The sequence below is a fragment of the Centroberyx gerrardi genome, chromosome 12, assembly GCF_048128805.1.
Source record: "Centroberyx gerrardi isolate f3 chromosome 12, fCenGer3.hap1.cur.20231027, whole genome shotgun sequence".
NCBI classification, from domain to species: Eukaryota; Metazoa; Chordata; class Actinopteri; order Beryciformes; family Berycidae; genus Centroberyx; species Centroberyx gerrardi.
In genome coordinates this window covers 10,686,752-10,703,267 of record NC_136008.1, presented here as the reverse complement: position 1 = coordinate 10,703,267, position 16,516 = coordinate 10,686,752, and the positions used below count along the sequence as shown (strand labels likewise).

At 40.0% G+C, this 16,516-nt stretch overlaps 3 protein-coding genes across 3 annotated transcripts; 2 read left to right on the top strand and 1 right to left on the bottom strand.

Moving 5' to 3' along the window:
- Positions 1–1,091: 1,091 nt before the first annotated feature.
- On the top strand, positions 1,092–2,722 carry LOC139919760 (trypsin-1-like). Its single transcript, XM_071909601.2, has 6 exons — positions 1,092–1,131; positions 1,464–1,614; positions 1,837–2,087; positions 2,191–2,327; positions 2,461–2,562; positions 2,675–2,722. Exons 1-6 carry the CDS (start codon positions 1,092–1,094, stop codon positions 2,720–2,722), a joined length of 729 nt encoding a protein of 242 aa, XP_071765702.1.
- Positions 2,723–4,746: 2,024 nt separating this feature from the next.
- LOC139919731 (trypsin-1-like) lies at positions 4,747–6,381 on the top strand. Its single transcript, XM_071909551.1, has 6 exons — positions 4,747–4,786; positions 5,119–5,269; positions 5,492–5,742; positions 5,846–5,982; positions 6,115–6,216; positions 6,334–6,381. The coding sequence occupies exons 1-6, from the start codon at positions 4,747–4,749 to the stop codon at positions 6,379–6,381; spliced, it is 729 nt and encodes a 242-aa protein (XP_071765652.1).
- A 4,719-nt stretch (positions 6,382–11,100) lies between these two features.
- Positions 11,101–16,000, bottom strand: LOC139918840 (interferon-inducible GTPase 5-like). Its single transcript, XM_071908346.2, has 2 exons — positions 15,967–16,000; positions 11,101–12,378 (listed from the first exon to the last, which is right to left on the bottom strand). The coding sequence occupies exon 2, from the start codon at positions 12,369–12,371 to the stop codon at positions 11,187–11,189; it is 1,185 nt and encodes a 394-aa protein (XP_071764447.1). The 5' UTR covers positions 12,372–12,378; positions 15,967–16,000; the 3' UTR covers positions 11,101–11,186.
- Between the last annotated feature and the right edge of the window lie 516 nt (positions 16,001–16,516).

Here is a 16,516-nt window from a genome sequence, read left to right as displayed (position 1 = left end):
AGTCAGTGTCGTCTTTTAAATCACTTCTCAAAACGTGCTTTTATCCTTAGGCCTTTCTATGATCTTTGGCTTTTATTCGTTTTATTGTTGTTGCCTTGTCTGTTATTTGTTTATTGCATTTGCTTTATCCCTGTGGCTGTGACTATTTGTTATTACTGTTTTACCTCACTGTTTTTTGTTTCTTATTGATCTGTCACTTGTTCATTTTTCATTTTTACTAGTTGTGAAGCACTTTGTTTTGAAAAGTGACATAAATAAAGATTATAAAGAAGATCATTATTCTCTCCTAAAGGCAGCCTCAACCTGCATATCTAAATTTAAATGCAGATGCTTTTCAGGTAAAAGGTGCTGCGTGAGAACTACACAGCTGTGAGATACTGTGTTCCCACACTTCTAAATATAGAGAGTGACTTGTGTTCCTGTTTAATCTGACCAGAGAAACATGACAAAACTTTCAGAGTTTATGTATATTGAACCATGAGTTTGCACATATTGAAATGATCAACCTCTTTGTCATCACTGCTGCCAAGAAATAAACGATTCATAACAGATAAGCACAGATAAACAGATAATCAGGCTGTGAGTGTTGACTAGATGAAATAATGCATATGTGACAAAAAAAAAAAAATGTATATATAAACATAACACAAATGTTTATCAGACAAATCATCAGTGTCATCAGTGTGACAATCATACCAAAAGCCAGGAATAAACTAACATGTTTTTAATTCCTGGAAACAATCAATTATGTCTCTCTTCTTGGAATTATGAGTAAACATCATAACTTCTGATGTGTACTTCCAGCAGAAGTATTGTCACTCAGCCTATGGTGTAAGAAAACAGGTGACAGTATTATCCATTTCCCTTAAGGTTTCCCAAAGTTGCCAAAGAGAAAGCCACCCTTACTTTAAACACGAAAAAGTGTTTTTTAGATAATTCTGGCAATGAATCACCTAACCTTAGCATCCTACAGGTGATTGGCTCTCTGCTGACCAATGAGGACAGCCGGAGAGCAGGGCCGCTCTCCTGACTGTGGATATAAACCAGGGATCCAGGTGAAGTCCTCTCATCGACAGGATCACACAGCAACCATGAGGTCTCTGGTCTTCGTTCTGCTCATCGGAGCTGCTTGTGAGTATGAAGCTCTTAGACGGCCTTTCACGCCTTCCAGGTTTGCTGGCCTTTCTCTCTGCTTAGTGCTTTATCCAGCGCTACTAGAGCATCTGGCTTGAAGGTTTGGAAGTTGAGGATGATTGATCACTAACCATCCTAGGAGCATCGTGAATATGGTTCAATAGCTAAATAATGTAGACTCTTGTCCTTGAGCAGGAGGCATGAGGAAAATCAAACACTGACAATTTAGGAATCAAAAGAAACACCAATTTCCTTGAACATTAACCTTTCTTGTTGGTAATTAGTAGATGTAAATAACTAACTGGTTGCTGCTACATCTGTGTTTTCAGTTGCCACGGAGGACGACAAGATCGTCGGAGGGTATGAGTGCAAGCCCTACTCCCAGCCCCATCAGGTGTCTCTGAACTCTGGCTACCACTTCTGTGGAGGCTCCCTGGTCAACGCTAACTGGGTTGTGTCTGCCGCTCACTGCTACAAGTCGTAAGCAAATTCTTGATATTTTACAGGATTTTAGGTCTAATTCATTTACCTGATGTGTATTAACAAAAAAATGCCATTTGGTGTATCTGCTGCTCCCTGCTACGTTTTGAGTTGGCTACATCAAAAAGGATTAGCGAATAACCTAGAAAAATATCATTGGAAAAAGCGTTTCCCAAAACCCACTGCCTTTGCATCATCAGTCCCCTCTCTGTGTTTTTCCAGCCGTGTGCAGGTGCGTATGGGCGAGCACAACATCATGGTCACCGAGGGCCATGAGCAGTTCATCTCCTCTTCCCGTGTCATCCGCCACCCCAACTACACCTCCTACAACATCAACAACGACATCATGCTGATCAAGCTCAGCAAGCCCGCCACCCTCAACCAGTACGTGCAGCCTGTGGCTCTGCCCACCAGCTGTGCCCCCGCTGGCACCATGTGCAAAGTCACTGGCTGGGGCAACACCATGAGCTCCAGTGAGTACAGCGTCTTAAGAACCAGGTATTAGAGAACAACTGCTGTCCTTACTTTTCCCAAGCTGTTCTAATCTATTTCCTCCTGTGTCCGTATGCAACACAGTCGCTGACGGCGACAAGCTGCAGTGCCTGGACATCCCCATCCTGTCTGAAGAGGACTGTGACAACTCCTACCCCGGCATGATCACCAACGCCATGTTCTGCGCTGGATACCTGGAGGGAGGCAAGGACTCCTGCCAGGTATGCGACTCCATGTTATACAGCAATTCTGGACTACTTAATATGGTGTTTTATGTGAACATTTGTCAGGCTGAGTTTTACTGAAATATCTAATTCTTTTCCCACTCCACACTTTCCCCCCCCCTCCTCTCAGGGTGACTCTGGTGGCCCCGTTGTGTGCGACGGTGAGCTGCAGGGTGTCGTGTCCTGGGGCTACGGATGTGCCGAGAAGAACCACCCCGGTGTCTACGCCAGGGTAAGGAGGATATTTAATAACCGCGCTGTGTCCAGTTTAACTCTCGCCTGCTGCGAACTGCGATAATATTCCACTGATTAGCTGTACTAACTCTTGCAATCTTCGTTTTCAGGTCTGCCTGTTCAACGAGTGGCTGGAGCGCACCATGGCCAGCTACTAAGTGATCCCATTCGACATCCAGTCCAGTCAAGCAACTCAACATCATTTGCTGTTCATATTCCATCTTTTGTACTGGACAAATGACAAATAAAACATTTAAAGCATATCATTTGAGTCTATTTTATGTGAAATTATTTTAAAGAATGGTGAATAGTTCCGAATTTTTGGCTTTTAAACATAAGCTTATTTACGTCTTACACAGCATGGTGTATTTCTCAGTGTTGATGAAGTAAACCGAAAAAAGGCTAGGCGCAACACCTGCTCAGTAGAAAAATAATTTTATTACATTAAAAACATGATGTTTCGGGCTTGAGTTGAAAGAAAGCAGCACACCAATATAATAATAAAAAATAATATAACAAAGAAGATGTCACCTCATTTTCACCAATTTATTTTTTGGCCATGACTGCTAACGGCGTTTCGGTATATTTGGCCATGACTGCTAACGCGTTTCGGTATTACACCTTCATCGGAGCATCAAGACAATAAGTCACAACACTTTCTATACATACAAAAAAAAATATATACACACACATACACATATGAATAGTCTACATATACATGTACAAACACATCTGTGCAAGACAAAAAGACATATGCCTACACATAAATCATTAAACTTAAGGAGGGAGGAGGCGGGGGAAAGAGCCAACAGCTACACTAGCCCTCAATCAAAAAAAGAAGAAAGAAAAAATAGTAGTAATACCAACAATAAGAAAATATAATATATAAGAGGATACAAATGTAGAATAAACAACTACATAAAGGAGAGGAACAGCAGGAGACTCCTTGTAAAAAGAGAGAGAGGGGAGCTGTTAGCCTACTTCACTTCCTATCAGGGAGGGGCCAAGGAAAACAACACGCACAGATCCTGTACAGACCCACGGCGCGTGTGTTCAATTCAATTCAATGCACTGAAGCATTATGACATGGTTATCAGCTAAATCATTCCACTGATGTCACTTAAATACCACAGGTAATAACGTTACCTAATGTTAAAGTCTATAGGGCAACGGAAGACGTGGATGTATTTAAATTAACGGCAGAGAGTGGGACTCGCTGTGTGTGGGAGCAATGCTCGGCTAGCGCGACACGTTTATGGTTAAATTACCTATTCCACCAACATCACACCACAGGTAATAACTTGACCTACCGTTAAGGTTTGCAGGACAGCAGAAGATGTGGATGTCTGTAAATTGACAGCGAAGAGTGTGGCTCTGTGTGAGATCTAATATGGCAGTGTGGGACTGAATGTGTCTTTTAGCCTGTAGGCGAAAGACGCCCTCTAGAGGCCATCTCATGAAGCGACATCTCACTAAGCGTTACCTGACTGACTGACTGACTGAATGCATGACCTGAATTTGCCTCTTCTATTCAACATTTCACTATTCTAAATCACCTTTGCAGAAGACTTCAAAGTATCAGAGAGGTTTTGTGAAACAGCATCCAGTACAGATGCCAAGAAATAATCAATTCATAACAGATAAGCACAGATAAACAGATAATCAGGCTGTGAGTGTTGACTAGATGAAATAATGCATATGTGACAAAAAAAAAAAAAATGTATATATAAACATAACACAAATGTTTATCAGACAAATCATCAGTGTCATCAGTGTGACAATCATACCAAAAGCCAGGAATAAACTAACATGTTTTTAATTCCTGGAAACAATCAATTATGTCTCTCTTCTTGGAATTATGAGTAAACATCATAACTTCTGATGTGTACTTCCAGCAGAAGTATTGTCACTCAGCCTATGGTGTAAGAAAACAGGTGACAGTATTATCCATTTCCCTTAAGGTTTCCCAAAGTTGCCAAAGAGAAAGCCACCCTTACTTTAAACACGAAAACGTGTTTTTTAGATAATTCTGGCAATGATTCACCTAACCTTAGCATCCTACAGGTGATTGGCTCTCTGCTGACCAATGAGGACAGCCGGAGAGCAGGGCCGCTCTCCTGACTGTGGATATAAACCAGGGATCCAGGTGAAGTCCTCTCATCGACAGGATCACACAGCAACCATGAGGTCTCTGGTCTTCGTTCTGCTCATCGGAGCTGCTTGTGAGTATGAAGCTCTTAGACGGCCTTTCACGCCTTCCAGGTTTGCTGGCCTTTCTCTCTGCTTAGTGCTTTATCCAGCGCTACTAGAGCATCTGGCTTGAAGGTTTGGAAGTTGAGGATGATTGATCACTAACCATCCTAGGAGCATCGTGAATATGGTTCAATAGCTAAATAATGTAGACTCTTGTCCTTGAGCAGGAGGCATGAGGAAAATCAAACACAGACAATTTAGGAATCAAAAGAAACACCAATTTCCTTGAACATTAACCTTTCTTGTTGGTAATTAGTAGATGTAAATAACTAACTGGTTGCTGCTACATCTGTGTTTTCAGTTGCCACGGAGGACGACAAGATCGTCGGAGGGTATGAGTGCAAGCCCTACTCCCAGCCCCATCAGGTGTCTCTGAACTCTGGCTACCACTTCTGTGGAGGCTCCCTGGTCAACGCTAACTGGGTTGTGTCTGCCGCTCACTGCTACAAGTCGTAAGCAAATTCTTGATATTTTACAGGATTTTAGGTCTAATTCATTTACCTGATGTGTATTAACAAAAAAATGCCATTTGGTGTATCTGCTGCTCCCTGCTACGTTTTGAGTTGGCTACATCAAAAAGGATTAGCGAATAACCTAGAAAAATATCATTGGAAAAAGCGTTTCCCAAAACCCACTGCCTTTGCATCATCAGTCCCCTCTCTGTGTTTTTCCAGCCGTGTGCAGGTGCGTATGGGCGAGCACAACATCATGGTCACCGAGGGCCATGAGCAGTTCATCTCCTCTTCCCGTGTCATCCGCCACCCCAACTACACCTCCTACAACATCAACAACGACATCATGCTGATCAAGCTGAGCAAGCCCGCCACCCTCAACCAGTACGTGCAGCCTGTGGCTCTGCCCACCAGCTGTGCCCCCGCTGGCACCATGTGCAAAGTCACTGGCTGGGGCAACACCATGAGCTCCAGTGAGTACAGCGTCTTAAGAACCAGGTATTAGAGAACAACTGCTGTCCTTACTTTTCCCAAGCTGTTCTAATCTATATCCTCCTGTGTCCGTATGCAACACAGTCGCTGACGGCGACAAGCTGCAGTGCCTGGACATCCCCATCCTGTCTGAAGAGGACTGTGACAACTCCTACCCCGGCATGATCACCAACGCCATGTTCTGCGCTGGATACCTGGAGGGAGGCAAGGACTCCTGCCAGGTATGCGACTCCATGTTATACAGCAATTCTGGACTACTTAATATGGTGTTATATGTGAACATTTGTCAGGCTGAGTTTTACTGAAATATTTAATTCTTTTCCCACTCCACACTTTTTCCCCCCTCCTCTCAGGGTGACTCTGGTGGCCCCGTTGTGTGCGACGGTGAGCTGCAGGGTGTCGTGTCCTGGGGCTACGGATGTGCCGAGAAGAACCACCCCGGTGTCTACGCCAGGGTAAGGAGGATATTTAATAACCGTGCTGTGTCCAGTTTAATTTAACTCTCGCCTGCTGCGAATGGCGATAATATTCCACTGATTAGCTGTACTAACTCTTGCAATCTTTGTTTTCAGGTCTGCCTGTTCAACGAGTGGCTGGAGCGCACCATGGCCAGCTACTAAGTGATCCCATTCGACATCCAGTCCAGTCAAGCAGCTCAACATCATTTGCTGTTCATATTCCATCTTTTGTACTGGACAAATGACAAATAAAACATTTAAAGCATATCATTTGAGTCTATTTTATGTGAAATTATTTTAAAGAATGGTGAATAGTTCTGAATTTTTGGCTTTTAAACATAAGCTTATTTACGTCTTACACAGCATGGTGTATTTCTCAGCGTTGATGAAGTAAACCGAAAAAAGGCTAGGTGTGACACCTGCTCAGTAGAAAAATAATTTTATTACATTAAAAACATGACGTTTTGGGCTTGAGTTGAAAGAAAGCAGCACACCAATATAATAATAAAAAATAATATAACAAAGAAGATGTCACCTCATTTTCACCAATTTATTTTTTGGCCATGACTGCTAACGCGTTTCGGTATTACACCTTCATCGGAGCATCAAGACAATAAGTCACAACACTTTCTATATATACTGTACAAATCAGTGTAACAAGCTGCACCTGCCGGGGGCAGTGCCCTAAATCGAAGCCACTTACAAAAAAAGTGTATAATACACAGAAAAGAGACATATGTATATAGGCTATATATGATGCAAGATGAGACTCAATGGGTTACCACAGTACATAAACCGCATCGGTCAGTAAATCCAATCTACTACACAGACTATAAGGAAAAAAAAAAAATACACACACATACACATATGAATAGTCTACATATACATGTACAAACACATCTGTGCAAGACAAAAAGACATATGCCTACACATAAATCATTAAACTTAAGGAGGGAGGAGGCGGGGAAAAGAGCCAACAGCTACACTAGGCCTCAATCAAAAAAAGAAGAAAGAAAAAATAGTAGTAATACCCACAATAAGAAAATATAATATATAAGAGGATACAAATGTAGAATAAACAACTACATAAAGGAGAGGAACAGCAGGAGACTCCTTGTAAAAAGAGAGAGAGGGGAGCTGTTAGCCTACTTCACTTCCTATCAGGGAGGGGCCAAGGAAAACAACACGCACAGATCCTGTACAGACCCACGGCGCGTGTGTTCAATTCAATTCAATGCACTGAAGCATTATGACATGGTTATCAGCTAAATCATTCCACTGACGTCACTTAAATACCACAGGTAATAAAGCTACCTAGCGTTAAAGTCTATAGGGCAACGGAAGACGTGGATGTATTTAAATTAACGGCAGAGAGTGGGACTCGCTGTGTGTGGGAGCAATGCTCGGCTAGCGCGACACGTTTATGGTTAAATTACCTATTCCACCAACATCACACAGGTAATAACTTGACCTACCGTTAAGGGTTGCAGGACAGCAGAAGATGTGGATGTCTGTAAATTGACAGGGAAGAGTGTGGCTCTGTGTGAGATCTAATATGGCAGTGTGGGACTGAATGTGTCTTTTAGCCCGTAGGCGATCTCTTAGTCAAAGACGCCCTCTAGAGGCCGTCTCCTGAAGCGACATCTCACTAAGCGTTACCTGACTGACTGACTGACTGACTGACTGAATGCATGACCTGAATTTGCCTCGTGATGCCCTCCTGGGAAAAAACAGAAGTCAAATCCGTAGAACAATAAACAATGTAATACAGATAGATTCGAACTAAGATCATCTGATTCCAGATATAAACCCAGAAAAACAGTTGACAACCAAACATCCAAAATTAGAAAAACATAATTTTTTCCAGATTTAAACCCCTCGGCGAGCGGGTATCCAGAAGGTGTATACAGTAAGTTTCTCTAGCCCAACAAAACGTATTTAGGTCTCCCTGAATGGGAAATCGGTGACCAATTTTCTCAATCCCAAAATAAAAAAACTCAGACAGGGAATGCCCCCTCTCAATCAAATGATAAGCTATGAGGTTGGAGCGCGGCGAACTGCGCGCCATCCCCTATGTCTGTGTTCACAGATACGCGTGTGGAGCTCCCTACAGGAGGTAGGTCTCCCCCACATAAAGTAGACTGCACGGGCAATGGATGGCATAGATTCACAGAGTTACAATTGATAACCCCTCTAATGGGGATGTATTTACCAGACCTGGGATGAGAGAAATGTTTTATTCTTTTAGTGAAAGGGCATTGTGCGCAATTGCCGTACTTGTAACTGCCCGGTGGAAGAGGCGATATCCTCGATTCAGTGGTTGAGGGGGGGACCTCATTGGTGTGGACCAGAAATGATCTAAGGTTTTTAGCCCTTCTATATGATTTCTAAGTATTACCATTATAAAGGAGGCATGGCAGAGCTAAACGATAAATTTTATGAGACTGTGTTGCATCTGGTTTGAAATAACATGAAAAATAGGCTTCTTATTGTTGGCTGCTAAAGCTAAAGATACCCAGTATAATTTGTTGTTACGAAACAAATCACCTACCTTTCCTGTTCATAATGATAGAGAGCTATTACATTCTTGCATAGCATTTCATGGACGTCACCAGATCTTATGAACCAGTTGCTTGTCAATTTTAAGATTTTACTAATTACCTTTACGACTTGGCTAGGTTTGGCCCTTTGTTGCGTCTCAGATTGTTTAACCCCTGATGAACCTGAAAGCAACCTGACATCTTTGAGCAGAGAGCGCTGGAACAGTCTGAAGTCCAGACTCAAGACCAAAGGTGACTGGGATTTTATTTGGCGTTGAAACGCTCTGCCTCAGGAGCTTGGGCTAGAGAGATCAGTGACAACTTCAAAATCATCTCTTAAAACACATTTCACAGGATTTCATGTGATCCTGTTTTAGTGTTTTTATTGGCTTTTTTTAAATTCTAAATTCTAAATCAGGTTTATTATTATTAATGAATAAAAGTTTAAGCTGGAGTCCAGTAAAAGTTACTATGCATGACAAAATAGCATTTGTCTAATAGAATAGAATAGAATAGAATAGAATAGCATAGAATAGAATAACAGGCAGGTTGACCCAGTATGAGCACAATTTCTTGTACCCTTTTTAATTATTTCACATTTACTTTTTAAATTTGGCGATATGGATTAGATTTTATTTTTAAAAAATGAAGACTACTATTTCCTAATAATTATAATATTTCCCACCTTTTTATTCCTGTTGTATTTGCTTGTTATATTCATTTTAAGTATTTTGAGTTTTTTTGTTTTGTCTTGTCTTACTTTCTAACATTTATCTTATTGGCTTTTAATCAATAGTTAAAGAACTTGCTCAGTTGGGTCAAGTTTTGTACATAACATTAGTTTTATTGAATTATATGGGTATTCAGTTAAAATGAGATTATTAAAAAATAAATAAGGTGTTTATAAGATAATTCTAATAAGGAATGACCTACTGTAACATCCTACATTGTGGATTAATTATTGATAATAATGAATTTATCTAACATTAATGACTAGTAAAAAAAAAAAAAAAAAAATCCAGACAGCAAGTATTTTCTGCATTGTTTATTTTTAAAAGACAGAAAGGGCCAAAGTAAGATGAACTTTAAAAAATGTTCCAACAACAGCTCCAACAACTTTCTAATGAACTTCTTCTCCTGCTGAGAAGGGTAAAAAAAAAGACATACTGCACATAGGGTATGACAACCATTTTTACCTATAAAATACCATGTAATATATAACCTACAGTATAAGGCTCCCGCACACCATCTACTTGCAAATCACAATTTAATGTAACGACGTTTCGGTCATAGACCTTCAAAGCATCAAACATGGAACTGATGTCATCTGTGGGCTACTTACAGTTTTGGTAGTCATTGACAACAGGTGCAAGATGTCAATCAGTACATCCAATTAGCCTATTAGCATATCCATTACATCAACAAATCAGCATTTATCTAATTAGTAAATCAATAAAAAGGCCAGCATTTGTCATATGAATACAAATCAGTTAGTATAACAGGAGATAGCCAAAGTTAAGTTAAAGCTCCTATATATACAAAATGGCCAATCTTGAGCAAATATCAAATACATATAAAGATAGTACAAAAATAGGTCAAATACATATAGAGATAGTACAATAATGGTATAAACATTTTTAATACAAAAACGGTACAAAAGGGGGTAAAGGGGATGCAAAGGTTTACTTGTATGAGGTAATAGCCTTTGAGTAGGCCTACTCCCCATACGTGCACATCAGTATATATGCACGTCCACATACACACCATATGCACATACTGTATATACATGCAGGCTACATACATACAAAGGGGCCTGCTTAGCAACCGAATATATACCTAGGCCAACATCCAAAGTAACTAGGTAGGTTATAGAGCGGAACAGTAAAAAACAATATAACATTAGTCAAAAAGACCAAAAACTGGGATAACCAACAACATTACATCAAGCAATAATTTGTCACTTAGGCCTTTCGGTGTCAAGGACTGTAGTGTGAGTATCCAAAAGGCTTCTCTCTTCAAAAGCAGTTCATCTCGATTGCCACCTCTAGGGGGTGTTCTAACCCGTTCTATACCACAAAATCTGAGTGTAGATACATCATGTCTGAAATCTTATAAAACCTAGAAAATACCAAAAGCAATACAAAATGCATTTTTTATTTCGATAACATTACTGACGTTGCTCTTGCCTCACCACTATCGTAACACCCAAAGGTTGTTGCCTTGGTCGATAATGTTGTATTTCATTTGATGCATTTTAAAATATTAACATTTTATTGATATTACATTGATGCAATTTTCAACTGTTTTGCATTGTTATATGCCACTTTAGACTACGTCACTCGAAGCAATCCTTTCTACATTGTGAGTAATACATATTGTGGATTTTGATCCTATCTTGAGATAGATTGAAAGGTAACTAGAGTTTCTTCACAAATCTGCTGCAGCCAGCACTGCTTTGGCATCCTCAGCCATTTCCCTGATTCCCTGTCGCAGAAGTTGCAGCGTGGTGGCAAAAGCTACCCCCATTGCAATGGCAGGTACGCCAATCAATATAATCTCAACAGCTTTCGCTGCCATCATGCCTTTTGTGCGAAGCATGTTGGCCACCACTGCCCTGTTGACCCCTCCAGCAAAGCGAGATTTCATCACTGATTTCAGATCACCTTCTGACTTGTTAACCCGCTCTGCCAGTCTTTGAATGGAATTGTTATCCAGTCCGAAGGACACATGGGCTGTCTGCAGGTACTTGTGCATTATACCAATCTCACAACCCACTGAAAAGCCTGGAACAGCGAGGCCTGCTGTGGTTGCTGCAGCTGCAGCAGCAGCAATAGAAGTTTTGTTAAGCTCTTCTGTTTTCTTTTCTATCATACCCGTGGAGAATACAGGCAGAGAGTGAATCAAAGCCGACCACTTGTAGTCTGACAGGTTTTCCTTCAAGCAGCTGAGCAGCCTCGGAAAATCATACTTCCCCATATCAAGGGCAGAGATGAGGAAGACTTTGGGATTCCCAAATTCCACCAGGTTTTCTCTGCAGCTGAGTCTGATCTTTGACAGAACCTGAGCTTCGTTGAAGTTCTTTTTCCGAGCTTCAGCCTGGATGTCATGGTCAATCTTTGATCGTACAAAGTAAAACATTTTCTTCATTTTCTTGATCTCTTTGGCCAGCTTGATGTCATTCTCTTTGAACCTGATAGAGCCAATGATGATGAAGAAGTCAAAGGTGTCAAAGTGGACGTCTTTCAGATAATTCCTTGCTTTGAAGTTGGAGGTCCCAACTCCTGGCAGGTCCCAGATGTAAACACCGGGCATGTTAGGGTGGCCGTATCTAATGGGTTTCATGGTGGTCTCAGTCACTCCAGTGTCTGCTGCTCCCTCGTCTCCATCTGCAAGACCCCTTAAGGCATTAACAAAGGTGGACTTTCCCGCCCCACTCTCCCCAGTAATAGCAATATTCAGTGTCACATTGTCCATCTGGTCCAACTGCTTCTTTGCCTTGGCTGTTGACTCTGCTGGGTTGGTTTTCACGTATTTCTTAACTTCAGTGACAATTTCAGGAGCCTCATAGATATTTGCTTCATCGATTGTAGTTTCATAGGAAGCCGCAGACATGGTGATCCTGATAAGACAGAAGGGTGGTAAAATACAGATAACTTTGCATTACAAGTTTGTCATTTGAAAGTCTTCAAAGTTGAGGATGTATCACGACTGATTATCAAAATGTAATTCATCCACTTAGCATTTTCTTCTCAGTAGACCTGAAGGATAATAGTTACAGAGTAGTAGGGACAATTTTGTTCAGTTCAATACTTAATTCAAGCACCGTAGGGAGACTGCAAGGATGCAACCAATTTTGCTTCTTTCTTCACTGACTTTTAGTTTGAAAATGGGCAGATGGAGAGATATGAGACAAGGCTGATGAGGGCTGTGGCAATTAACTCTCCTATTATGTTAAAATTAACAAACGCCTTTTATTTTTGTCGTCAAATTGACCCCAGAAATTTAAACCTACGCAAAATGATTGTAATTGAAAGTGTTACCCAAATTTACACTTCAGAACATCAGCAAGTAACACATAACAGTTAAGTCAATAATGAAAAAAACACCAATAAAAACTATATTATTCACCAAAATAGTCTTTGTGAGAGAGCTGTGACAGGACCTTGTTGGCAGGAAATCTTCAGGTGAGACAAAATGTGTGCGCGCGTCTTATGTTATGGGCCCTAAGGCATGGGAACATTTTTGAAAGATCAAAAAATTGCATGGGAAAGCTCCCTCAGTATCAGTCAAACTTTTATATTTCCTCTGGTTTTATAAGGCTTTTGTGTTTGGGGTCAAAATGACCCCAAACAACACCGTTGTCCTGTACACCGTTGTGTGTACAGGACCTTGAAAATGTATCATCATGTTAAATTTTATGTTTACGCCGATGATTTATTACTGTACTTTTCCAACCCTTCAACGTCCATTCCCAATATTATGTCCATTTTAGAGAGTTTTGGCAGGTATCAGGGTATAAGGTCAACATCTACAAAAGTGTTTTATTTCCCATCAGTACTCGAGCCCAAAAACAAACATTTAGCTCTCTCCCGTTTAAAGTTTTAAGTCAGTTTCGATACTTGTGGGTTCAAAGTTCAAACAGAACTTTTTAGAACTTTTTAAACGTACAGAGCAAGATTTTGTAAATTCAAATCTCCTCATTTCACTCGCTGGCTGAATTAATATAATTAATCCTAAGTTTTTATTCTTATTTCAATGTATCCCAATTTTTATCACACTTTCTTGAAGAACCTAGATAAAATAATCTCTAATTTTATCTGGAATAAGAAGCCCCCCCCCCGAATAAGGAAAGATTTTTCACAGAGACCCAAGTCAGAGGGCGGAATGGGACTACCTTATTTCAAACTCTGCTATTGGGCATGCAATCTACGCGCACTCTCCTCTTGGCTCCAAGATCAGATGCCTGCCTGGCTCTGCATTGAAAGAAAGTGTTGCTCCCCATCTTCTTTATCAGCTTTGCTCTTTTCGTCATTGCCCACCACACGCTCGTATTCTGCAAACAATCCATTAGTTTCACACTCACTTAAAATTTGGTCGTTAATAAGAAAACATTTTGGGTGGCATTCTGGCTCTCTTCTGGCCCCTTTGGTCGCAAATCACTTATTTACTCTTTCTGATGCAATGTTTCAAGTGTGGCACAGAAAAGGCATCCATTCCTTCAAAGATCTTTTTATTGATGGTATATTTTCATCATTTCAACAGTACAAACTAAATTTGATCTGCCACATACACATTTCTTCAGGTACTTACAGTTACGCAACTTTGTCAAACAAAACACTACATCCTTCCCCAACATTCCACATAATTCACCAATGGAATCCATATTTTTGTCGAATCCTTTGATTAAAGGAGGCATTTCCATTATTTATAACACACTTTCATGTTTAGATTGTACCACCTCCTTAGATTATCTAAAAACAGCCTGGGTAAACGATCTAGGAGTAGCTATCACAGAAGAACTATGGACAGCAGACCAGGCACTGGTACTGTAGGAGCCAAATATGTTGTTGAAATAACCAGAATTGAATTGCCATTTACTGTGTGTACACTGGGTGTCGCTGTGTTATTATCTAGAGCTCAGGTATATAGGTAGGTAATTCACTGTTGTCGTCAGGTGTTTGAACCCGGAAGGGCAAAGGGTTTTTGACCGCTGTGGCGCTAAGTTTGTTTTGTCATGCTGTGAGCGGTGTATTTGGTTTTCGATGGAAACAGGAAAATGGACTGTATTCACACTTATGCACGATGGAAACAATAAAGAGATCGTGATTTGCAATTGAAGAACAGCCTGCAGATTCCGTACTGAACGCAACACACATGGCAAACGATAGCGTATGATAACATCAAATTAGCAAAGCGCGTCAACCAGGTCACTCCTGGTTTAGACATCTCAGTAGCTCAGTAAAAGATTGAGCTCCTTTAATAGGTACATTCCTCATCAGTCTGTGCTAGACATGGGCTCTTGCAGTTTAAAGTATTACACCGAATGCACTTATGAAAGAAAAAACTTTGCAGAATGTATTCAAATATAAATCCAGCATGCGACCGATGTGGGCAGTCACCATCTTCACTAGCCCATATGTTCTGGCACTGCCCAAGAATAACAAAATATTGGCAAGACATTTTTCTAGCATTCTTCTAGCACGCAGGCTGATATTATTAAACTGGAAGCAAAGACAGGCTCCAACCCACTCTGCCCTTATGAAAGATGTTATGCAGCACCTGCACTTGGAAAAAATGTAATTCTCATTGAGAGGGTGTGAAGACAAATTCTACCAGATCTGGCAACCCTTTATAGACCACTTCAATAACAATGCGCTTACCCTTCCCACAAACTAGCTTAGTTTAAACACAAGTCACAAAAGCACAATTGACCTATTCGACATCCAATTAAATTTTTCGCCACCTTTTTTTTATTTATTTTTTTTATTTATTTTTAATTTTATTTTCCTCTTTTACTTCCATTACTTCCTTTTTATTTTTTCTAATTAATCTTGTCTTAATACATTTTCGTGTTGTCTATATTTGAACTGAATTTGCAAAAAATTAAAGTGCAAATTGCAAATGATTTTGCAATACTCCTTTTTTCCTCATATGTGTACGATAACTCACCTGTTTGTTTTATTTCTGTTCTCATGTATATCCGTTTTTTCTTTATTTTTTTATTTCTTAAATTTTTCATGTTTTCTCTATATCTGCATTGAAAATTCTTTTTCCTATTTTCGACTGTATGTCTAACTCTGAAACCCCAATAAAAAGAGTTGTAAAAAAAATAAATAAATAAAAAAAAATATGTTAACCTGTTTTCCCCATTAAATTAGGAAAAGTTATGAAATATCAAACTGGTTTTTATAGATGTTAAATGTTGAATGGGGGTCAAATTGACCCCAAACATAATAGGAGGGTTATGTGCCTCTTGCTGTCTCACTGTATTTGTATTTGTTTGAGTATACTGTTTTTGTATTTAACCAGTTCAGTCTATAGTGTAAGGCATGTTTTGTTTAGAATAAACCAACATTTTGCTACAGTTACTGACAATGGAATTGTAAACAATTTGTCCAGCAAAGTGAAACCGTACCAGTCATTTTGACAAGAATAATACCTAAGTGATGCACAAATTGACAAAATTGACAAAAGAGAGATGCCTTACCTTTTAGGGTTCTTTCTTTCTTTCTTTCTTTCTTTCTTTCGTGTGAACTACATGAGGTTCCTTGTCACCCGCAGTCACTTAAAGGCATATTTCTGCAATATGCTTGACTACACGGGTGCAGGGAGTAAATATATTAGCAGTGTTACTGGAACTGATCCAAGTTCCTCATTTCTCAAAATCTTTGTGTCACTCGTCAGTGCAGAAACTCTCTGGAATGCAAAGCTGTTGTATATGATGAGTGTGAAAGAAGATTTAATATATTTTTGGAAATCTTAACCACACATTGAGCATTGAGTCCTCTGTTCTGCAAAAAATTCACTGAGTTTCATTTTATTTAGTACAAAATGAATAAATAAATGCTTTTGGTTTTTTCATCCCCATCATCTGGACTGTTTTGGAAGTGAACAACTGCCAGACTGGTTTGATAGCTGTTTTTGTAGTTGTTCTGGCTTGGCCTCATTATGTGTGCTTCCAGTAAAAGGGTATGTTGAATACCTTCCAAGAGGTGTTCATAGTTTCATCAGTATGCTTCATGTCACTTCTCAGGCAA

Excerpts from the sequence above, each read along its gene's own strand:
- LOC139919760 (XM_071909601.2), top strand. The coding sequence starts at position 1,092 with ATGAGGTCTCTGGTCTTCGTTCTGCTCATCGGAGCTGCTT. Across the intron at positions 1,615-1,836 it reads GCCGCTCACTGCTACAAGTC|CCGTGTGCAGGTGCGTATGG; the intron begins GTAAGCAAATTC and ends GTGTTTTTCCAG. Across the intron at positions 2,088-2,190 it reads GGGCAACACCATGAGCTCCA|TCGCTGACGGCGACAAGCTG; the intron begins GTGAGTACAGCG and ends TATGCAACACAG.
- LOC139919731 (XM_071909551.1), top strand. The coding sequence starts at position 4,747 with ATGAGGTCTCTGGTCTTCGTTCTGCTCATCGGAGCTGCTT. Across the intron at positions 5,743-5,845 it reads GGGCAACACCATGAGCTCCA|TCGCTGACGGCGACAAGCTG; the intron begins GTGAGTACAGCG and ends TATGCAACACAG. Across the intron at positions 6,217-6,333 it reads ACCCCGGTGTCTACGCCAGG|GTCTGCCTGTTCAACGAGTG; the intron begins GTAAGGAGGATA and ends CTTTGTTTTCAG.
- LOC139918840 (XM_071908346.2), bottom strand. The coding sequence starts at position 12,371 with ATGTCTGCGGCTTCCTATGAAACTACAATCGATGAAGCAAATATCTAT.